This window comes from Trachemys scripta, chromosome 14, assembly GCF_013100865.1.
Source record: "Trachemys scripta elegans isolate TJP31775 chromosome 14, CAS_Tse_1.0, whole genome shotgun sequence".
In the NCBI taxonomy this organism is placed as follows: domain Eukaryota; kingdom Metazoa; phylum Chordata; order Testudines; family Emydidae; genus Trachemys; species Trachemys scripta.
In genome coordinates, this window is record NC_048311.1 from 17746130 (window position 1) to 17771220 (window position 25091).

Sequence of the window (25091 nt, forward strand, 5' to 3'; positions counted from 1 at the left end):
TGGGCTTTTTCCAAATTGAAAAGGCACGGTCAGAGTTGAAATTTTATTTTCAGGCTTCTAACTTACTTAGATTTAAGTTGTGCCTATTCAGGATTCTGAGGTTATTGCAAACAAATGGAGAGTAAATGTCTTCAAATAAAAAAAAAAATTGAGCACTTTCAAGAATGTTTATTAAGTGAGACTAATAACTTCACCCACAAATTTGAAAGTGGTGATTGTACTGACATGTTAGAGCGGTAGCAATTCTCAGAATGCAACCAAACCTTCAAAGAGGCATCAATGATGTGCAATCTAATTTAATGGATAAGACAGCTCAGATAAAAGTCTGACAAGAATTGTAACTGCAGACTTAAAACATGTTGAATTTAATATAAAATTAGTTTGTATTTCAGGCAGAGGAGAGGGAGAGGAGGAAAGTGAGGAAGGAAAGTAATTGCAAAGACAATGCATTAAAAATATTGGAATGGGGGGAAGGTGAATATGCACCTGTTAAAGCTTTTGTACCTATGCATTAATATAAGCTACGGTACATACGTATTAATAAACTCATGATACGGTTTAGGTCTTGAAAATGTCAGATCATCATGTTTATTTTTGTTCACACTGTATATGTTCGCAAGTCTGCAAGATAACTAGTGGTCTCCAGCCTGCAATTATTAAAGAATTTTTTCTTCTTCTGCATAGCAAGCAAGGCAAGAAGCATCTCAGTCTGATGTATTGTTTTGGACTGCTGTGCTGTACGTTTATAAACAGAGGCTTTGATTAATATGCTCTCATGTTTGTTGCTTAGATCTTTTTTTAGATAGAGGCAGGAAAGTAATTAAGAATTTGGCAGCTTGCCAATTTACATATGGGACTTGCTTCGAATATTACAGCTACTGTTGGTATGCCAAATGTCTAGAGCCGTTGTCATAGAGGGAGTGGGAAGGAGGAAGACATAAAGGAGGCAGGAATGTATTTGCATGCAGCCAATCAGCAATATGCGGTTGTTCTTTTGGCTGACTTTCAAAAAACAGAAGAAAAGCAGCTACAGTGCTAATTGTAGCTAGGTCCTGAAGTGAAAATGTTTTGTGACAGTTGAAAGAATTTAAAGAGGAAGGAAGATCGGTTTAGTGTCAGCTGCAATTAGATAATCAAAGATTAAAAATCCTAGTCTGTTGATTCCTTAACCCAGAGTTAAAGGGGCTGGAGATTGCCAGGGGCCGGGGGGGAGTTCCCTGTGTGGAAAGGGCATTTCCAAAGCCAGCGCAAGTAAGGCCCGAGTGAGCTTGCAGGTTGTCTGGACGCACGCTTGCACCGAGAGATTTTCTTGGCAGCTCTACAGGATGAGGCTCACACTGTACACAGCCGACATATTGAAGCCGAGAGCCCAGGCGAACATAGATGAAGGAATAGAGACAGCTCTGCACACAATGTAGCGTCTCCTAGGATGGTTGGGCGGCACCTTTCCTCAGGTATTTCATTACCCATCAGCCCCTTTTAGAGCAAAAAAAGCCTCCACAAAAACCCCTGCGCAAATAGCATCTGCTTCTGTTAAATCAATTTATTACATAACATTTCAGAGACAGAGCAGCAGCACAGCGTCCTAAGCTTTTGGCTGCATTTCAGGTTTGATAAAATGGCGTCCTCGCAGAAAGAGCTGTTTGCTAAAGATATGCTGCACTGAGCAGAAAATTGAATTATTTGTCATTATTTACTATTGTTTTTGTTTTAGAGAGTTAGCATTTAGTGGAATCCCCACTAATAATGAAGAATGCTCTTTATTCTGCTTGTTTTTCTTGATGCATTTTAAAGGCTATTGCATCGGAGGAAACAAGCTACATTTTAATATCATGGTGCAGAAAATTAAACTAGATTAACAGGCTTTTCCACTTGGTTACTTAATTTTGTTTTTGTTTAAATTGTTCTATTGAATTCTCTTATATCTTAATTATCTTCCCACACTTCATGTTTTTCTAGCACAGCCTGACAGTTCAAGCATTTATACAGTCACTGTTCTTTGGAAGAAATTTTGGACACAATACTTTCAAGAATTCATCTTGGGACTTTAAATCTGAGAATAGTTGTAAATTGGCTTCTTGAGCGCCTTCAAACGTACAGCAGTTTTAAATTTGCCCGGACCCCAGAACATAAGGATTGATGAAATTAGACAAAATCTGCTAATGTTGTTAAACATATCTGACAGTCCAACTAGTAGTACTTGAATTGAGATTTTTTTCTTACTTCATGCTGCATCTTATTCTTTAAAATGAATGTTTCGACTCAAATTTTTGTTGTATAAAAATTAGACTACATTGGAGCTAAGCTTTTAAATGCCTTTCTGGCAAGTCCTATTTATTTTATTAACATTTATTGTAATGCTTTTAGAATTCCATTAAGATGTCCAGTTGAATCACTACAGTGAGTTACTTCTTATTTTGGGAGAGAAGTAGTTGTCCTTTTTTGACTTGCCTGATCAGGATACATAAACTTTATCTGATTAGTACTGTGATTTAAAATCCTCAGCAGGACTGATGTCACTGGCTTTAGTCATTGCTCACAAAATTAACCAATTAATTGAGGTTTTTATTATGTTGGCTGAAAAAAGAATTAAAACCTAGAGTAAGATTTTCTTGTAACAAGAGGAGGTTTTGTTTTTATTTTTAAAGGTTTTGTTTTGTTTTTGTTTTTTGCTAAGGGGGAGAGAGGCTTTATAAATGAACTTGAGCTTTTCAATGTTTTTCTTTTTTAAATCTGTGCATCTATCAAGAATCTGACCCAGTCTCTGACATTTCATTCAATTCCCCTCTGCCCCCTCCAGTATGATTTTGTAAATCAGTTGACTCTTTCATTATGGTTGAAACTTATTAGGTGTAATTAGTTTGAACTCTGTGCAGTGATCAAATTGAAATTTGGGAGATATGGATAGTGTACATTATTTTTTTCTAGAATAGAATGCAAAGCTGAAAAGAAATAGTTTATGTAAACCACTGGATATCACTGGAGGGGTTATAACTTTTGAGTAGACTGCATGATATATAGAATGAGTGTTCTGTTTGTTAATATGAGTTTATGGATAAAGAAGCTTTTCTTCATTTCTTGCTCTTCTCAAAGTTCATATTTGTTATCTGTTTACTTTTGATGGTGCTGCCAAACTCAAAACTAATATTTGAATTGTTCAAGCTAATTATGGGCTGTTGGAGCAAAAAAAAAATTGGCTTCTATTTTGAATGAGTAACTAAATCAAAGTTTTAAAAGTATATTTCACCTTATTTCTTAATGATAAAAAATGTTGGCTGTCTTATACTCTTTGTGAGGGAGGGACTAAATTATTAGTGATTATTGGTGACACTGCTTAAAGCTATGCATGTTGGAGGTAGGCTGTCCTCAAGCTTTCTCCATTCAGCTTTCGTAGTGAACCATTAATCCTGAACAGCAAAATGCCTGCTATTTCCAGTCCTGGGCTGTTTCTGAGCAGAAACTGCTCCTGGTGCCATTTTGCAGGTGGTTTTGTGGAATATGGAAATGTCCACCAAGAAATGAGAACCTCAATTTTAAATTGTTCCCAAACGTGAAATACTGATGGATGAATTTAGTGTACAACATAGTAGCTATTAAATTACATCTGTCTGAAATATATAGCTAAAATTATTTGCCTCCTTAAGATCATTTCCTTTATTTGATCTCATTTTGATTGTTGTGTTTAGTGTGTGGGTGCTGGATGGTGTTGCTGGCCTCTGATGTATAGGAGGTCAGACTAGCCCTTCTGGCCTTAAGCTCTGTGACTTTATTTTATTTTCCTTCCTTCTATGGTCATTTGTAAGATTTAGTCTCATCTTGACAGCTCCTTTGCTGTGTGACCTTGAGTAGGTTAATCTCTGTGTGCCTCAGTTTTTTTTCCTCATCTGTGAAATGGGTATAATACTAACAGGATAGTTGTGAAACTAAGTGTGGAAAGCATTTGAACTTACCAGATCAAACGTATTATACAATTCCACAGTAACTGTGTTATAGTAGAATTTTTCCTTTCTGATTGACTATGTATTAAATTTTACTTTTCAAATGAACTATATTGTGAACAGGATGCATATCTAGACTTAACAAACACACAGCAATGTTTAAAAATCTGTTCCATCTTCAAAGACCTATCAAGACTGATGCTCAAACTAGTCTGTTTCCTGCACAGGACTCCTGGACATCAGATTCCTAAAGCAGACTGGTTTCCTGTTCCCCTTGCTTTAAGTGTTTGTCATCAGTTTGTGGGGTAAATATGGAATCCTGAAAGCAGATAAATGAAATAGTAATTGATTTTCCAATATTAAATTTTGTAATGTTGTTTTCACTTTTGAGTCTAACAGTTTTATTTTTTAAAACAAACTTTGGCAATGCTTATGAAGAACTATACCCTTTGTTTGTCTTTAGATTGTAAACCCTTTAGTGCAGGGATTGTCTCCTTTCTGTATTTGTACAGTACCCAGCAAAATGGGGCCCCAATCCTGATTTGGGGCTTTTAGAAGTTATCCTAATATAAATACTTACAAAATAATAAAATACTGACTAATGTGGCATTGAGATCGAAACTGCCACTCCCCTCTTTATTATGTGGCTTTCAGTAATGTAGCTAGATTATTTTTGGTCTTTTTATAAAAAGAATACTATTTTATATTTTAAAAGATTAATAGAATTCATAGTAAAGCTTTTGCATTTGTTTTGCAGATTAGGCAGATCTAGTCCATTCTGACATTTGTTCTAATCAGTTTGGCTCTTTCTCTGTGTTGTGATGTAAATATCCCTGATGGTGGACTCCAGCGTGTGTGTGATCCAAATGATTGCATTTTATGCATTCATTCTGTGGGTGTTCTGTGTCAGTCTTCACAGTTAACGTGTTCTGGCATTTCCCATAAGGTCTGGTCCAGAGTAGTGGAGCTACTTTTTGAAATCCTTTACTACTACATTTCAAAGGCAGATGGTACTCTGGATGAACTCAAGGAGATGAGGTCTATCTGGTGATCCTTCACAATCTTCCTCCAGACTCTAGAGTACCTGTATGTCTTCATTCCAGTACTTTTGCTAACAAGGACAGAGATCCATTGTGATTTTGGTAATCCCAACCTGGAGTTCGCCAAATCTGATTCTCAGTCCAGTTAGAAGAAATACAGACAACTATCAACTCTTGTCTCTTCTGTTGTAAGACTATGTTTACATTGTTAACTCAGAGCTGAAATTTCTATGCAAATCTGTATGGAAAGTGGCTTCTTGTTAAGCTCTTGTTTGGATTGTGCACAGGAAGCTCAACAAATTGCTTAGCAAAGTCAAACTTTCTACAAGGAAGAGCAGGGTCTTGAAGTGGCATAGGAAAGTAGCAAGGCCATCTGGCAGCTATATCAGTGTTCCATCCTTCAGTTACAGACAAGCCTCAGTCTTTCACCATTGTAAGTTAAAGAAATTATTAAAAGGACTAATAAAAAGTCTTTACACCTATTTGTGAGCCACCACCTACGTGTGAGAATGTTTGTGTTTTTAATTCCCTACCACTGAAGATTGCATTTTAAATGGCTAGAAAATAACTGAAAAGTCAGTGAGAACCAAACCATGATGGCTAAACTTCCTGATGATGATATTTTCTGGAGGATAACGTACTATATTTACACCCCGAATTCCTGTTTAAGGTGGCTTTGGACTTACATTTGAACAAAGCTGTCAGCCCCTCCTAAACGTTCCGTAGCAAATATTTCCAAGACAAACTAGGTTTCATAATCCAGATATTACGAGCTCTTAGCAATTAACAGTATCTAAATAATATCAAACAGGCTTTTACATAAAGAACCCGAGATTGTGCTGTTTGAAGATATTCTTTTTTTCCTCCCCTCCCCTGAATTCTCTCTGTGCTCAGATTAGAAAATCTGGTAAAACTATATACAAACCTACTTTTGTCATGTGGGTCTCACAGTGCCTGACAGTTTTGGGACACATTTAACCAGGTGCCAGGCAATCTCCAGAGCCTGTTTTAGGAATATCTCCATCATAAAGAATCATAAAATCATAGAAATATATTTATGGAAGGAACCTGAAAAGGTTATCTAGTCCATTTTCCCACTCTCTCCTCCCCCTCCCCCACACAAACACACACCGAACTCCATGCTGAGGCGCAGGACCAAGTATACCTAGACCATCCCTGACAGATGTTTGTCTAATCTGTTCTTAAAAACCTCCAGTGACGGGGATTACACCAGCTCCCTTGGTAACCTGTTCCAGTACTTAACTAGTCTTATAGTTAGAAAGTTTTTCCTAATGTCTAACCTAATCTCCCTTGCTGCAGATTAAGCCACCACTACTTGTCCTACCTTCAGTGGACATGCAAAACAATTGATAACTGTCCTCTATAACAGTCTTTAACATATATGAAGACTATTATTAGGTTCACCCTCAGTCTTTTCTCAAGACTGAACATACTGAGTTTTTTTAACTGTTCCTCATAGGTCATGTTCTATAAAGTTTTCATCATTTTTGTTACTCTCCTCTGGAGTCTCTCCAATTTGCCCACATCTTTCTTAAAGCATGGCACCCAAAACTGGATACAGTATTCCAGATGAGGCTTCATTAGCAAATAGAGCGGAACAGTTATCTCGCGTCTCTTTCATATGACACTCCTGTTAATACACCCCAGAATTATATTGGCCTTTTTCACAACTGTATTACATTAGTGACTCATATTTGTGCTTGGCAGAATTTGATTTTTATTTTTATAATTTCAACAGATAATACCAGCGTTTATTTATAAGCATTTTTTTAGTTTTTTATCAATTTCAATTTTCATGATTGCACCAAATTATGGGTTTTAAGCATTTTTTGTTTCAATTCTTATCTATTTAAATTTTCACAGAAAATTATCAGTTGGTCAAACGGGGGAAGTGTCAGACAATTTAATGATCATAGACATTGAAATTCAAAAAGTTTAAGCTTTAGAACTGTTAAAACACACATTGTCAACATCACATGTCAAAATATTTAAAAAAAAAAAACTTTAAATCAAACTAATAAATTCTACAGCAGCATTTTTCTTTGTTTTTGTGACAGGTGGTGGAAAGAGTTATATAGTAAATCTTTTGCCTTTTATTAAATTGACTGTATGATCATGAGCATAGAAGTGAATCAATGGCAGTGGTTTATTCAAAAAGGAAATGATCATTTCAGTTGTCTAACTACTGTGTAAACCTTTTTCCGTCTATGTATACTTGATAAGGTGTAAGCATGTATTAAAAGGTTGCTAGGCAGAATGGTATTTACTGATAGAGCATTTGGCATTCTCCATTGACTCTGTAATCACTCTATACCAGTGGTCTCCAACCTGTTTACGCCCAAGATCACTTTCTGAATTTAACGGCAACCCAGGATCTACCCCGCCCCTTCCCCAAAGCCCCACTCCACTCACTCCACACACACCCCTCCATCACTCTCTCTCCCACACCCTCACTACCTTTCTCTGGGCTGGGGTAGGAGGTTGGGGTTCGGGCTCTGGGGCTGAGGGGTTCATAGTGTGGGAGGGGGCTCTGGGCTGAGCCTGGGTCAGGGGGTTGGGGTGCAGGAGAGGGTGAGGGGTGCAAACTCTGGGAGGGGGATCAGGTCTGGGTCAGGGGGTTGGGGTACAGGAGGAGATGGGGGGTGCTGACTCTGGAAGGGTGGTCGGGGCTGGGGCAGAGTGAGGTGCAGGAGGGGGCTCAGGGTTGGGGTGTAGGAGGGGGTTTTGGATGCTGGCTCAGGACTGGGGGTTGGGGTGTGGCCTCCTGTCGGACAGCAGTTACTTCCAGCGGCTCCCGGGCAGAGATGTAGCGTGGCTGCCACTAAGGCAGGCTCGCTGCCTACTCCAGCTCTGCGCCACTCCCGGAAGGAGCCAATGCGCCCCTGCGGCCGCTTGGGGGGGGGGTGTGTGTCACGTGGCTCTGTCTGCTGCCCTTCTCTGTAAGCACCGCAGCTCCTATTGGCTACAGCTCCCCATTCCCAGCCAATGGGAGCTGCAGGGGCTGTGCTTGCAGGCAGGAGTAGTGCACGGAGGAAGACTTCTCCCCACTGCGGGGCTGCACTGGCCACTTCCACAAGCAGCGTGGGGCTGAGGCAGGCAGGGAGCCTGCCTTAGCGGCAGCCCCGCTATACTACCAGAGATCGCAATAGACTGGGAGATCATCTAGGATCGACCAGTCGACCGTTGGTGACCACTGCTCTATGTTCTGACTGGTGAATGGTGTTTCAGTCAGCAGCATGTTTCATTTTATCACTGCAACTTAGAGGTTACACATCACTGCTTTATTTCCTTTTTTACATGGTGATTCAATACATTAAAACATGTATCCTAATACTAGAAGGTCAAACCTTAGATTTAGCAACTTAGAAGTAAACATATTTTAGAGGTTATAATGAATAGTAATGATATAAATGTAAAAACACAAACATGGGCCTATATAGTACACTGATTTTAGAAAGAGACCCTTTCTTGGCTATTATCAGTTACGAGACTATTTCACTCTGGCTGCATAGTTGTGGGGTTTTTTTTATTTTTGTTTTAAATCCACTCAAGCATAATTGTTATTAGTAGTTTACCTTTGCAGCATTATCCTTGGTTTTAACTTGACTTACATAGGGTACACAGCTATACAGAGCTGGCTAAACATACAGCACTGGTTGGCTTGTTTGGGGTGGTAGCCTTTTTTTTATTTGTTCGTTTGTTTTTATTGTTGACAATAGAATTGTCTATCTTGTAAAGCGTTTAGTCTGTTTTAGAAGTAAAGTATGTTGGAAAGGCAAAGAATAATTGAGACTTCCAGCATTCAGCATTTGCATGTATGCATACATTTTTTTTCCCTCTCTATCCAAACTACAATTTAGAGAGACTATCCTATAAGTTTTCTCTATTCATAGCTCTCTGATCACACTAGCTGTACAGGGTAAAATTCCTATCATGAGAAAATATAAGGGAATAATTGCACTCATTATGTCTTTTGTACAATACAATCAAGATAGATAACAGTATCTAAGATTTTACAACTTGAAATAAGCTTGATCCTCTTAACATGACCAATTGTGGCTTCTCTCAGGTTGTTTGACTCAGTGCACTCTAGTAAAGAGCCAGATCATCAGAAGGATTTGGTTATATTTTTGTGTTAGCTTATATGTTGGAGGAGCATGGGGGGAAGGGGCAAGAGGACAGGGAGCTGAGAAGGCTGGTGCTGCATTTTAAGGATAAGTACAAAGATAATGTTTATTTTCTTTGGTTTTTTTAGACAAATTGGACTGTAATTGCAAGTTTAAAAATGTACCACCTAAATCATTTAAGAGCTAAATTGCTTGTTCTAGTCTTACCATTTAATATGTATTACTGAGTGACATAACCAGGCTGTTCTTTAGAACTACTTATCTTGCGCTACAAAAAATATTAGTTATAGCCATGCTCAGAAACTAATATTATAGTTGCCTTAAAATATCATAGTTCTATATTCTCTGTGTATGGTTCTTATAGAGGAGTTTAGCAATGAAAGAAAAGTAAATGAGCAGTGAATTTAGTGTTTTGACACCATACATATTTATCAGTAATAGCTCTCTGAATATTTTACGAGGAAATATTTTAATTTTTAAAGTAATTTTTGTTGAACCGTCTTTTTCCATATTTCACCAAAAGAAGGGGGAAAAAACTGAGTCAAAATATCTAAAATGTTAACAGAATATCAACACTTGACATTGTATTCCAGTTATTTTCAGAGTGCAGATACAGTTTTCTTAAATGTGGTTTTTTTGGATTGCTTATTTCTGGTGCAGAGATACTGTGACTTAGAGACCTAAAATTTCTAAGGTTTTATTTTTGGAAGCTCCGTCAAAAGAGACTTTTAAAATTAAACCAGGTAAAGCACTAGAAAACCTATTATTGTAGAGACCATCCTACATTGCCAAGCAGGTAGATTAGATATCCTAATAGTTTGTTGTGTTTTTTTTTTTTTTTTTTTTTTTCCAAATCTACTTTTTGGATTCTGTACAAGTATACTGTGCCTCAGTATAACCTATTTTTTGTCTTTAATCTGTTTGTTTTTCGCTGATTTATCAGTTTCTGCTAGTATACCAAAAGATGCAAAATATTTATAACTTCTGGTCAGTTCTGAAATAAAACTTTTTAGTGTAAAATATTTGTAAAATTTATATAACATGTTAAATATGAACTTGATAATGTGGAAGATAAATTTACGATCAAACTCCTTTTATAGAAAAAATGTTTTTAAACAGAAAGACGTAAGGTGCTTATTGTGGTGCGTAAAATTGTCTTATATACATCTTTTAAAAATAGTGTTTTCTTGGTTTCAGTGTAATTTGGAATTTATGGAAAGTATGGTATCATAACTGAGAAACAAAATGTATTTAGTGATGTTATTTTAACAGAATTTGAATGGCGGACTAATTTTGAGTCTTGTTTAATCCTTTTCAGATCTTAGTCACAGTAGTTTGGGAGACCATTATGAAAATTCCCACTGGGGACAGCAGCCCACTTTCAGAAGTGAAGTCAACTGCAGCTGGGATAAAGTGATAATAGACAGGACTGACAAGGAAGCGTGGCCTTCCATTACAGGAACTGAGACTGAATCTGCTTCAGAATGTACTACAGAAACTGACTCTGCCTCCAACTGTGGCTCAGAGAACAGTAGCATGGCTACAGGGAGTGCCCAAGGCAACTTCACTGGACATACAAAGAAAACTAATGGCAATAATGGCACCAATGGAGCACTCATCCAAAGCACTTCTAACCAGAGTGCCCTTGGAGCTGGTGGAGCAAATGGTAATGGAAACTCAGCCAGAGTGTGGGGTGTGGCCACAGGCTCCAACTCTGGCTTAGCTCACTGCTCTGCCAGTGGTGGGGATGGAAAGATGGACAACATGATTGCAGATGGTAGAAGTCAAAACTGCTGGGGTGCTTCCAACTCAAATGCTGGCATTAATCTTAACCTTAACCCTAATGCCAATCCAGCTGCCTGGCCTGTACTCGGACATGAAGGAACTGTGGGAGCAGGCAACCCTTCCAGTATTTGTAGTCCAGTCAGTGCCATAGGTCAGAATATGGGCAACCAGAATGGTAACCCAACAGGCACCTTAGGTGCTTGGGGAAACTTGCTGCCGCAAGAGAGCACAGAACCACAAACGTCCACTTCTCAGAATGTGTCTTTCAGCGTACAACCTCAGAACCTTAACACTGATGGACCAAATAACACTAACCCCATGAACTCTTCACCAAACCCTATCAATGCAATGCAGACTAATGGACTGCCAAACTGGGGGATGGCTGTTGGTATGGGGGCCATCATCTCGCCCCACCTGCAAGGCCTTCCTGGTGCTAATGGAACATCAGTTTCTCAAGTCAGTGGGGGCAATGGTGAAGGAATGGGTAGTTCAGTATGGGGAATATCCCCAGGTAATCCTGCCACAGGAAACAGCAATTCTGGGTTCAGTCAGGGGAATGGAGACACTGTGAACTCAGCATTAAGTGCTAAACAGAATGGATCCAGCAGTGCTGTGCAAAAGGAAGGAAATGGAGCAAGTGCATGGGATTCAGGACCTCCTGCTGGTCCTGGGGTACTAGCATGGGGCAGGGGCAGTGGCAACAGTAGCGTTGGTAGCATGCATTCTGGAGCTTGGGGCCACCCCAACCGTAACACCAGTAATGGTGTTAATGGTGAATGGGGCAAGCCCCCAAATCAGCATTCCAATAGTGACATCAGTGGTAAAGGATCAGCAGGGTGGGATAGCCCTAGTGTTACCAGCCAGAATCCTGCCATGCAGCAGGGCAATGAACAAATAAACTCTTGGGCCAAAGCTGCAGCATCTGTCACCACAGCTAGTGAAGAAAGTAATGACAGTGGTGGAGGTCAAAATGAGGGCAACACTGGGAGAGAAGGAGCAGGAGAGGCCAGAAGGAGAGACAAAGGGGTGATAGACCAAGGGCAAGTCCAGTTGCCAAGGAATGACCTTGACCCAAGAGTCCTGTCCAATACCGGTTGGGGACAGACTCCTGTAAAGCAAAACACTGCCTGGGAATTTGAAGAATCCCCAAGGTCTGAACGAAAGAATGACAATGGAACGGAGGCCTGGGGTTGTACAGCTTCTCAGTCTTCAAACTCAGGGGGGAAGAATGATGGGTCCATCATGAACAGTACAAATACCTCTTCAGTATCTGGGTGGGTCAACTCTCCACCCTCATCTGTTCCAACAAATACAGGTTGGGGAGACAACAACAACAAAGCGCCAAACGGCCCAGGGGGATGGGGAGAATCAGCTAGCTCTACTGCTGTCAATGCTGCTGCTGCTGCTACTGCTGCCAAAAGTGGCCACGCTTGGAGTGGGACCGCAAATCAGGAGGACAAATCACCTACATGGGGTGAACCTCAGAAACCCAAATCTCAAAATTGGGGAGATGGACAGAAATCAAATCCAGGCTGGACTTCAGGAGGTGGAGATTGGACTGAGTCATCATCTGTACCTGGACACTTGGCTGAGGGGAAGAAGAATGGATCTGGATGGGATGCTGACAATAGATCAGGGTCAGGTTGGAATGATACTACAAGGTCTGGGACCAGTGGATGGGGAAATGGCACAAACACCAAGGCTAATACAGGTACAAGTTGGGGAGAATCTCTAAAACCTAGCCCTCAACAGAATTGGGCTAGTAAACCCCAGGACAACAGTGTGAGCAACTGGGGAGGAGCAGCTTCTGTTAAACAGACTGGGTCAGGATGGGTTGGTGGGCCAGTGCCACCCAAACAAAAAGATAGCAGTGAGGCAACTGGCTGGGAAGAGCCTTCTCCACCATCCATTCGCCGTAAGATGGAAATTGATGATGGTACCTCAGCTTGGGGCGATCCAAACTACAACAACAACAAGACTGTAAACATGTGGGATAGAAACAACCCTGTAATTCAGAGCAGTACCACAACCAACACCACCACTACTACCACCATTATCAACACAAATATGGTTGAACCTCAGCCATCGCACCAGTCAAGTGCCCAGCCGAACCGGTCCCCGCTGCTTGGTCCAGGTATGGAACAAGTTTCATTTTCTTTTTAAGACCAAAGTAGGATATAGTGGAAATAAATCTTTTATCACACACACACACACACACACACACACACACACACACACACAATCTCTGTCTTTTAAGACATGCATGCACGTTATAATAACGGGGAGTGATTTCAAATGTTTTTAATTAATGTGAATAATAGTATAAAATAAGGTCTGTTTGGCATTTCCTATTTATTTAAATTTAGTGTGATTTAAGAATTTGTTCAGTTTTTCAGGTAAGTTTTTAAAAAAACGTTTAGGATAATACAATTGTGTGGGTTGTCTTTACTAAAATAAAATAAAAGATATTACATTGTCACCTGCAGAGCCCCCAGTTGACGTGGTTTTCCACCTGGAAAACTTCTGATCTGAGGGAAACAACGAGGAGTCCGGTGACACCTTAAAGCCTAACAGATTTATTAGGGCATAAGCTTTCGTTGGTAAAAAACCCATTTCAGATGCATGGAGTGATGATAAATCTGTTAGTCTTTGGGTACGTCTACACTTACCTCTGGGTCCGGCGGCAGGCAATCGATGTTCTGGGATCGATCCCAGAAGTGCTCGCCGTCGACGCCGGTACTCCAGCTCGGCGAGAGGAGTACATGGCATCGACGGGGGAGCCTCCCTGCCGCGTCTAGACCCGCGGCAAGTTCGGACTAAGGTACTTTGAATTCAGCTACGTTATTAACGTAGCTGAATTTGCATACCTTAGTCCGAAGTGGGAGGTTAGTGGGGACCAGGCCTTTAAGGTGCCACCGGACTCCTTGTTGTTTTTGTGCATACTGACTAACACGGCTACCCCTATGATACCTGATCTGAGGGAAGCTCTGTAAAATTCATGAATAGGTCAGCAGGATCCAGGAGTGAAAAGAAACTGATGTGGGGAAGGGGATCCTTCAAGAAATCATTATGGCAGGATCTGCTGTCATAGCTGCACTCAGCATTGCATCAGGTTCAGCAGCCCAGTTGAGGCCTTTTAAGCTAAGAAGGCAAGGGGGAATGGAATGTCTAAAGAGTCTGCACTCACTTGTCTACGTTGGTTGTCTGCTGCACAGGAAAAGCATCTGGAAAATGAGGTGGAGGATTCAGCTGGCACAGCCCATAAAAATGTAGATATGTTCTCACTCAGAAATTGACTCCAGCCCAGCAATACTTATGCTAACCACTGTTTCATCCTCTGTGGGTTGGGATAGGCATTAGCTTAGACATAGAGAAAGGGATTGAAACTATAGCTACAGAGCCTATTAAAGTTTATTAGATATTTCATTTTTATATGTACAGTCTTGTAATGCTTGTAGTGTTCTTAATATTTTTTTTAGTTGCTAGATTTGTAGAACATTAGTGGCTTAAGTATTATAAACAAAAATTATGCTGTGTACATTGACTAGTAGTAGTGATTACCCTTTGATGGCAGACATATTTGGCATAGAGTAGTAATTAGCAAAAAGTAGTATTTTTTGTTAACTGTTTTGTACCTGGAATCAGATTTTCCTTGAGAATAAGCATAAAGATCAAGAAAGTGAGCCTTTTGCATCATGAACTCTAGACCATAGGCAGGAATCCAGCAAGTATTGACTTTAATTGCTCCATAGCTGGGCAAAAGAGTTTATAATCTTGCACTCTTTGCACTTGTTAACAGGTGTAGCCTGCCTTTTTATTAATTAAGGCAGTGTATTTGCAGATTTACCAAATCACATGTCCCACATGTCTTAGGGTAAGGAATTTCTCTTCAATCCCCGGCTCTTAAAATCATACTTAGTCTGCTCTCAATTGGGAAGTTGCCTTTTTACTGGTCTGCTGCTGAATTCAGAAATTTAATTAGGGAGGCTAGTATTCTCAGTACTTGCAGTTTTCTACCTTTTTTTTTTTTTTTTTTTTTTTAAGGAAACCAAGATGTAACAACAGCTGATAACCTAGATTATTCAGCTGTCCCTATGCCTACACTAGCTCTAGTCTGCCCTGCTGTGTCACTATTTCAGGAGAAAGACTGGAGTCTTCAGTGTCTTATTTTATATCAAGGCAGTTCCCCACTTCTTTGTCTCCCTAAGAAGAAAAGAACATTGTTCACTCGCCATGGTTCCATTGTTCACTTGCCATGGTTCCAGTAACTCTTCCAAATAAATCCCCAAACTTAATTCAGTTTTCCTTAAATGAAACAATATTTTATTGGTAGTGCAAAGAAAGGGAGATGGGACATAAACTTACCTTAAGAGCATTCACTTCTGTACAGATATTACAGAAAGCTCTCTAGGTCTGGTTGAAGTTTAGTTGCAGATTTTTTGAAATGCTATCTGTATTTATAACATGGCAGAAAATGACTCCCACAACCTGCAGCTCGGTTAGCTTGATGTCCTGGTTAGATACCTTTTAGTATTTGACAGTGGAAAAGCCCCCACCTTTCTTTGTTCTGCTTTTGAAATCCAAGCATCAGAAATCTCATTTATAATTCTTCCTGGGCCTGACATGGAAGTAATCCTTTCCTTAGCGTCTTAGCTACTATTTTTTTTCTCAAACAATGCTCAGTTATCATAACTGAGACTAGCTTGAACTAGGTTCTGATAGCCAATTTGGAAAGCTGTGCATCCAGAGTACGATTTCCTCAGATACAAAATATGAATTAGAAATTTAGATATCCAATAGAATTGGGCCAGTAGTCCTTACTTATCTCCCAGTGTTTGTGATAAAGGAAGAATACTTTTCTACAAGTTAAGAAGTTCAGAGGAATTTTGCTGACTAGCAGAATGAATGTAAGAAAAGCTTCTCAAAAATGTCAGGTTAGCTATTGATTACACTCTTAAGCTTATTAGTGTCAGTTAATTTTTTCAAACTTTCAGTGGGTGGTAAGGTACCATTTGTAACTCCTTTTCATAATTGTCACTGTCCTTACTAATCTCATCCTTACAATCGCAGCAGGAACAAAGAAGAGGCAAGAGGAATTATAGAGGGAAAATTTAATAAATATCTTAGATATCTGTATACTAATGCAAGAACTATGGGCGATAAACAGGAAGAACTAGAAATACTAGTGAATAATCACGATTTTGACATAATTGGCATCACAAACTTGGTGGGATAATTCACGTGACTGGGATATTGATACAGAAGGGTATAGATAGTTCAGGAAGGACAGGCAGGGAGAAAAGGGAGGAGGTGTTGCCTTGTGTATCAAAGTTGAATAAGTTTGCACTGAGGTTGAGATAGTGGGAGGCAGACCTGTTAAAAGTCTCTGAGTATGGCTAAAAGGCGTAAAAAAATGGGGGTGATGTCATGGTACATGTCTACTATAGATCACCTAACCAGGAAGAAGAGGTCGATGAGGCTTTTTTAAATAACTAACAAAATCATCCAAAACATGGGACTTGGTGGTAATGGGCAACTTAACTACCCAGACATCTGTTGGGGAAATAATACAGCAGGTCGCAGATTATCCGACAAATTCTTGGAATGCATTGGATACAACTTTTATTATAGAAGGAGGAGAAAGTGACTAGGGAAGACACTATTTTAGGTACGATTCAAACAAATAGGGAGGAACTAGTTGAGAATTTTGAAGGTGAAAGGCAGCTTTGGTGAAAGTGATCATGAAATGATAGAATTCATGATTTTAAGGATTGGTATGTGGGAAAACAGCAGAATACAGGCAGTGGACTTCAAGAAGGCAGACTTCCACAAACTCAGAGAATTGGTAAGTAAAATCCCTTAGGAAATAAATCTAAGGGAAAAGAGAGTTCAGAAGAGTTGATAGTTTTTTAAAGAAACATTATTAAGAGCACAAGAGCAAACTGTCCCTGTGTGTGTGTGTGTGTGTATATATATATATATATATACACACACACATACGGTAAAGGCACAAAATTAGAAAGTGCAAGGCAAAACCAAGATTAAACTAGCTAGGGATATAAAGGGTAACAAGAAAACATTTTACAAATGCATTTGAAATAAGAGGAAGACCAAGGACAGGGTAGGCCCATTACTCAATGAAGAAGAAAAAACAATAACAGAAAATGCAGCAATGGCCACAGTGCTAAATGCCATTTTTGTTTGTTTTCACCAAAAAAAGTTAGCAGTGATTGGACAACTGACAAAGCAAACATCAGTGTAAAGGGGATAGAATCAGGCTAAAATAGGAAAAGAACTCTGGTTTCTCTTCAGATCATATAAATCTTTTGCCTTTTACTTAGACAAGTAAGATCTCTTCAGATCGGCAGGGCCTGATGAAATACATCCTAGAATACTTAAGGAACTGGCTGAATAGATCTCTGAGCCATTAGTGATTATCTTTGAGAACTTGTGGAGGATAACTCAGGGAATTATAGACCAGTCAGCTTAACTTCGGTACCCTGAAAGATAAAGGAACAAATAATTGAGACATCATTTTGTAAGAACCTAGAAGAAAATAAGGTGATAAGTAATAGTCAACATGGATTGGTCAGGAACAAATAATGTCAAACCAAGCTAATGCCCTAATAGCCTTCTTTGACTGGGTAACAAGCCTTGTAGATTGGGGTGAAGCAGTAGATGTGATACATCTTGACTTTAGTAAGGCTTTTGATACTGTCTCACAAGACCTTCTCATAAACAAAGTAGGAAATATTGCCTAGAGGAACCTACTATAAAATGGGTGCAAAACTGTTTGGAAAACTACTCAGAGTAGTTATCAATGGTTCACAATTAACCAATTGGAAGGGCATATCAAGTGGGATCCTGTATGGATCTGTTCTGTATCTGGTTCTGTTCAATATCTTCATATATGATTTGGATAATGGCATAGAGAGTACCCTTACAAAGTTTCTGGACAGTGCCACACTGGGAGGGGTTGCAAGCATTTTGGAGGACAGGATTAGAATTCAAAATGATCTTGAAAAATTGAAGAAATGGTCTGAAATGGTTAGGATGAAATTCAATATGGACAAATGCAAAGTTCTTCATTTGGAAAGGAATAATCAATTGCACAAATACAAAATTGGAAATGACTGCCTAGGAAGGAGTACTGCAGAAAAGGTTCTGGAGATGATAGTGGATCACAAACTGAGTCAATATTGTTGCAAAAAAAGCAAACATCATTCTGGGATGTCTTAGCAGGAGTGTTGCAAGCAAAACACGAGAAGTACTTCTTCCACTCAACACTGATAAGGCCTCGATTGGAGTACTGTTTCCAGTTCTGGGCACCACATTTTTGGAAAGATGTGGACAAATTGGAGAAAGTACAGAAGAGAACAATAAAAATGATTAAATGTCTAGAAAACATGACCTTTGAGGGTAAGATGGAAAAAAATTGGTTTGGTTTTGTCTGGAGAAGAGAAGACTGAGACGGAACATAACAGTCTGCAAATGTATGTAAAGAGGAGGGTGATAAATTGTTCTCCTTAACCACTGAGGACAGGACAAGGAGTAGAGGGCTTAAATTGCTACAAGGGAGATTTAGGTTAGACATTAGGAAAAACTTCTTAACTATAGGCACTGGAACAAATTGCCTAGGGAGGTTGTGGAATCTCCATCGTTGGAGGTTTTAAAGAACAGGTTAGACAAACACCTGCTAGGGGTGGTCTAAAAGATAATACTTAGTCCTGTCTCAGTGCAGGGGACTGTACGAGGTAACCTTTTGCGGTCCCTTCCAGGCCTACGTTTTTATGATTCTGCTTTTTCTTTTCCCTGTTCTATTTGTTTCCCTATGTTTCTGTCTTCCAGCCTTCAATGTCCATTTTCAGACACTGTACATCTGTTTCTGTTCTTCTGGCTATACTTCCTGCCAAAAGACATATTTTTCAATGGTGTCTATTATTCAAGTCTGGACTGCTGCTGTTTCTACTAATTCTATTCATTGACATGTACAGGGAGGATATCCTCTTCTGCACTGGGATAACAAGCATCCTTGCACTTATATGTCACTCCCACAAAGGTACATTGGTTAAAAACTTTTATCTTCAGGGTGACTAGGAAAGCATCTGTAAACGTCTGTTTTAGTCCAAACTCAAGTTTTTAGGTTGAGTCATTTCAGGAGGAAAGAAATATACAGCTTTCCTATATAGGGGCAAGCTGCAAGGAATAGCAATGAAAAATATAGGTCATCTTTTAAATACAAGGTTTCAGAGTAGCAGCCGTGTTAGTCTGTATCCGCAAAAAGAACAGGAGTACTTGTGGCACCTTAGAGACTAACAAATTTATTAGAGCATAAGCTTTTGTGGGCTACTGCCCACTTCTTCGGATGCATCCAAAGAAGTGGGCAGTAGCCCACGAAAGCTTATGCTCTAATAAATTTGTTTCTCTAAGGTGCCACAAGTACTCCTGTTCTTTCTTTAAATACAAGTTACCAGAAACCTGAAAGACAATGCATTGGAAATAATGTTCCATATGATGATTCCAGATATCACAAAACTAATCAGTCCTAGCAATGTTACCTGAAATTCTTCCGTCCAGTTTTGTCTTGACCTGGAAAGCTGTCCAAGCTAATGCTACTTATTTTCTCTTTGAGTTCCCACCTATAAGGTTGTTTTGTTCAAGTTCCAGATAGATTTGCCATTTTCTTTTCCTGCTGCTGAGTTCTTGGTGCCTCTTAAGTTGGTCATGACTAACACTGACATATTCCAGATGCTCCTTCTGTCCAGTTGTGGCTTTTTCTGCCTCTGCATCTCCTTCATTTTCCTCTACCTGGTGTTCTGAAACAATACATATTTATTGTAATTTTGGTATAAAACTATTTCCATACACATTGTTCATAGCATCGTAGAGTTTAAGGCCAGAAGAAACCATTAGATCATCTAGTCTGACTTCCTGTCTATCACAGGTCCTTAACTTTGTCCCAGTTATCTTTGTATAGAGCCCAATAACTTGTGTTTGGCTAAAGCATATTTTCCAGAAAGGGAGCATCCAGCTTTGATTTGAGGACATTAAGAGATAAAGGATCTACCATTTCTTTTGGTAGGTTAATCTCGCTCACTGTTAAAAATGTGTGCCTTATTTCCATTTTAAATTTGTTTGGCTTTAGCTTCCAGTCACTGATTAAAGTATTTTTAAAAGTTGAGGATGTCTATTTTAATTAAATTGATCTATACTCTAGAAAGAAAATATTTTCAAGGGGCTAAATGGATGACAAAACAAAGGACTTGCAAAACATTTTAATCATAGTACCTTGCACATGAAGTTGTCGCTTCAGATTTTTTAATCTTTCTGGCAGTGTTAAAGTAATTATTACTTTACACTAATACTGATTTTAGTAGATCATATCCACAATTGTGAAACTATACATTTTAAATTATGTGCTATTCACACTATTCAAATAATTCGATACCTTGCACAGGAAAACTTATTCTTTTAAGTCTCTCAGAATTTGAAAATTACCTTTCAATAAAAGGTATTACTATACGCTGTTTCCTCTTCAGGTGGACAAGCACTATTACAGATGTTTTTGTTTTCTAAATTTATTTGCTTATACCATATGACTTCTAATGATCATTTTTGAAAAATCCAACCTAGAAACCATAGAATTAGGTACAAATGACAATATCGAAAAATGTGCATGAATGTTCATTAAAAATGCTGAGATAGTGAAATAAAACAAAATCCAAAATATTTATATATTGGTATATGTTGTGAAAGGAATAGAATTATAGCTTTAAAAATTGATTCTGAAATTTGTGCAACAATGTTATGAATAAACATCTGTGTGTGGGTGTCTGTGTGTATCACACACAGAACAGTGTTAAAAGGTTGTAAAGTCAAACACTCAAAAGTTAGGAATTGCCACAATTATGGGGGTTGCCTGTGCAGCTATAATTGGGCCTTCTTATGATGCAGTCTTTAATTATGTGATCATGTACACAGGAGGGAGCTTCTCTGGGGATGAATCAGGTTTGTGTAATAAAGAAGGCTATTATCTGTTGAATCCCTACTTTGTTGCAGAAATTGGAAATTATGTAGTGAATGTAGTAGGAGATGCAGGAAGAGAAACGGAGGTCTCATGGGTTAGAGAGTTTAATGCTGCCCTGCAGGCCTGGATTCTATCCCTGTCTGTGCTACATTATTCCTATGTGATCCTAAACCTCATTTTCTAGGTGCCAAACTTGAGACCCGGGGGTCTGATTTTCTCTAATGCTGGGTATTCACAACTACTCACCACTGAAGTCAGTGGGAGCTGTGCTTAAATAAATAAGGTGATATAAAATGCTAAAAACTCTGAAAAATAAGGTCCTTGATGCTTGGATTAGGGCACCCAACATTAGTGGATGCTTTTGCCCTTAACCTCTCTGTGCCTGTTCTCCCCACATATAAAATGGGGATAATACAGCCCCTTCACTTCAGGGATTTTGTGAAGATGAATTATTGTTTGTGGAGCACTCAGATATGATAATGACGAGTGCCATAGAAAAGCCCATAAGGAAATCAATAATTCTGTCTTCAGAGCAGGATTTGAATAGGGTGACCAGATGTCCTGTTTTTAAATGGACATTCCTGTATTTTAAGCCCTCCTCCAGGTGCCCCGATTTTCTTTAAAAAATTGTCCTGTATTTTTTGTCTCCCCCCACCAGTACTGGTGGGTCCTGCTGCTGGCCGGACTCCTGGTCGCCAGCCACCCGCCCACCAGCGGTGAGTGGGGGGTTCCAGTGGCCAACGATGGGGGTGGGTTGTGCAAGGCTGGTGGCAGGGCAAAGCTGTAGTGTGCAGGGCTGGCCACTCCCCTTGCTGGTCTGTCAGCGCAGTCCCCGCTGCGTGCTGGCTCTTGGCCAGCAGGGCCCTGCCCCCCATTCCATTTCCAGCTGGCAATGGCTGTGTGCTGCAGTGGCTGGTGAGTGTGGACAGGTGCCAGGCGATGGCAGCTTATGTGTTACCTCTAACCATCCATTGGCCCTTTAAGTGCTCTCCTCTCGCTGTCCTCTCCCTGTTTTCCCCCTCCCCTCCCCAGCCCCGTTGCTCCTCCACATCGCCCCCCCGATGAGGCACGTCCTGCTCCCAGTGCTGTGTAGAGAACCAGCCCCTGGTCGGAGTGCTCAGCTCACCAACAGCCTGGCTGGCAGGCTCCTTCCTTCCCACACTGCCTCTGGCTGGGCTGGAGCCCTGGGAAAGCCTAAAACTCTCGGACACGGGCCAGGAGGAACTGAGCCCTGTGTGCCAAAGCCCCACATAGCGCTGGCCCGGGAGCCTCTTCGCCCCTCAGCTAAGCTCTTGAGTGGCGGGGGGAAGCAACTTCCAGCCTGTTCGTGCCCTGATCCTGTAGGCTTCACAGCAGCCCCCCGGGCAGGGGCTTAGCACCCTCTTCCCCTGTACCTGGGTCCTGCCCCCAGGGAGTGCAGGGCTGGTCTGTTCCATAGGCACCCTCCCCTGCTGAGGCACCTCTTTGGCCAGGGTCACTGAAGCCCCTGCAGTCAGGTTCCCTGGGCCCTGATGCACAATGCATCCTTAGGGCTTATCCCCTTCCTGCCCGCACTGTAGCGAGGGGATAGGAAGTGGCTGGGTTATATCAGTGGCCAGCAGCAGCCTGGAGGTGTTAGCTGCCTTTTGATATTCTGCAGGCAACAAGGGACAAGCTGCTTCCAGCCATAGGGGAGGGTGATAGAAGAGATGAACTCTGCAAAGACACGGGCCAAGTCATCCCTTCCCCCCGCTCCTCCTCCCTTGCGGCTGGAAGCAGCTCCCATTCCTTCCCTCCTGCACAGTGCCGAAACACTGTCTGTCTGTCACCTTTCCCCGTGTGAACCCTAAAGCCTTAAAGATAAGAAGGTGAACTAAAAGAATCCAACTAGGCAGTATTTCTTTTTAACAGGGGCTCAGTCAGCTTGATATTAATTTGAATATTTATACTGCATATTTCTGTTTGATTGACGTTGACCTTGCTTGAATACGAGTAATTTTACCAGGTGTTCCCTATTCAGCATAGGGAAATATGGTCACCCTAGGTTTGAATAATGTGCAGGTCTTGTGGTACTGGTATGTTCTGTGGCCTGGAACTATCTATATTCTACAGGAGATATTGGGTGGGCGTCTCAACCTCTATGGAGGCACCTGTGAGTCTCTTTAGCTCATGCTGAGTACGTTGATCTTATAATATAAAAACTCTCACACAGTAAATATATAAAACCACACAGGAAGTAGGTGCCCTTAAGAAGTTACCTGTCACTTCGTGGAAAATGGTAAGAGAGTAATGCTATAGCAGGTATTCTCTCGCTTTAGAATAGGGAGTTCTGGTAATGCCTTACTTAAAAGTAAAAAGTTTACGTAATTATTTTCAAATGGGGCCCATTTTATTAGTTGCACCAGAGTCATTTGGCCATGTTTTCCTTCATGGAAAATCTAGGATAAAGAAGAAAAATCCCTTTTTATTTTTTAAATTCTTTTTACTCTAACAACTTTTCTTTTTTGCTACATGACTAATTTTCTATTGAGGTGTAAAAGCATATGATGAAGATGAATGGACATTTTCTATCCTAGTTTCTCCACTAAGTGTGTGTCTTTCTAAGCAAATAAAGAAAAAGATGGCAATTGAAGTGTCAAAGCTACATTGAACAGAATGAAAACAATAACCCAGAAGAGCATTTAACATTTTCTTTCCCAAAAAGCAATTTTTAAAAAAATATCCTGATAAAGCAAACCATTGAGGATCATCTTTAGGGCTGTCATTTAAGATTAATATCTCAAACTCTACATAGACTCTCTCAACCTCAATTGAACTTGGCGCATTTTCATTATATTGGACCAAGAATCTTCATGTAATTTTTTTCTCTTACAATATGGAGGGCGTGGGGCTGGCCAGATCAGGAGAGTTACTATAATTTTACAATAGGACACAGATATTGACTCTAGCACTAAAATATCATGAGATCAGACCATAACCTCACATATGGAATGGTGGCCACAACCCTCTTGCTTGAGCATACTATACTATGTCACCAGTTTAGAAAGAGAGGATTCTGACCCTGTATTTCTGAGTTGATCCTCTGCTATAGCCCATTTATAAGGAGTGTAGGTTTTCACCCTTAGTGTGCAGTATGTCTAATTGATTTTTTTACCATTGGTGGAGAAGGGAGGACGAGAGGGGAATCCTGTGCTTGGTCCATAGTTTTAGTAAGTGTTAAAATGGCATAATACACATCCGGTGCATTTTTAACGTATTTTGAAGGCAAATTAAATATACATTTCTTGCCTCTTGACAGTTTCTCTTAGACTTTTGATTGTGTGGTCTCTCGTAGAGTACGAATCACTAAATATTAAAACCAACTTTTCCACATTCCATCAAAATTTCAATATTGCAATTAGCAACATGTCTTGTACAAAGTAAATTCTTACAGATTGCTAACCATGGGAACCACCAAGACCCCTGTTTGCTTTGCTGATTAATGCAAAAAATGCATTAGCACATCTCATTGATGAATCCTGACATAGAGTGCCACAGGCTCAATAAATAGTATGGGAGATTCTCTTTAAACTTATAATACAATCAAGTGTGCTGGAGCAAACAGACGACAAAGGGGACAGATCAACATTAAAGTTTCCTTCAGCAGGTAAATTTTTAGTTAATATAAAATTGCTATAAGAAAAGTTTTAAAGGGCTCTGAGTTGCACTCCCTGTCAGTACCTGGCCCATACTGGGGAAGCTAATGATCCAACCAGCGGACCAAATTTGGCGCCACTCAGGCACATTGCACATACAGTAAGAAGTAGTACTGAACTTTGCCATCTTAAAGGCCTTTTAATGTAATCTTTTGTATGCATTTTCTTAGTTTTAAAAAACCCAAAACTGAGACAACAGATATTCCATTGCATGGAACCATACCAACCCTGCACAAGATCTGCACGGTTTGAACCTAGGACCTTTAGATCCACAGCATATCACTTGCAGTAACTGGTAACAGTAGTGGGCAGTTATCCTCTGTGTAGACCAACCACTAGAAGAGGGATGTGACACACGGTTTGCCAGTTGTTTATGTTGTTTGCTAGACAGCAGAGCAATGTTGGGAATCGGGAATCTTGGGTTCTAGTAATAGATCAGGAAGAACATGTGGTCTAGTGGTAAAAGACAGCACACCCAT

At 40.1% G+C, this 25091-nt stretch overlaps 1 protein-coding gene across 6 annotated transcripts in view; it reads left to right on the forward strand.

Annotated features, from left to right (window-relative positions):
- The window catches only part of TNRC6C (trinucleotide repeat containing adaptor 6C), a 611446-nt gene that overhangs the window by 535350 nt on the left and 51005 nt on the right, over positions 1-25091 (forward strand). For 5 of the 6 annotated variants that reach the window (XM_034789728.1, XM_034789729.1, XM_034789732.1 and 2 more), the window contains one exon: positions 10445-13045. In XM_034789728.1, the coding sequence (XP_034645619.1) occupies positions 10445-13045 (2601 nt within the window). Of the gene's footprint in view, positions 1-1218; positions 1455-10444; positions 13046-25091 lie in introns of those variants that run through there. The other variant, XM_034789733.1, reaches the window with a different exon arrangement.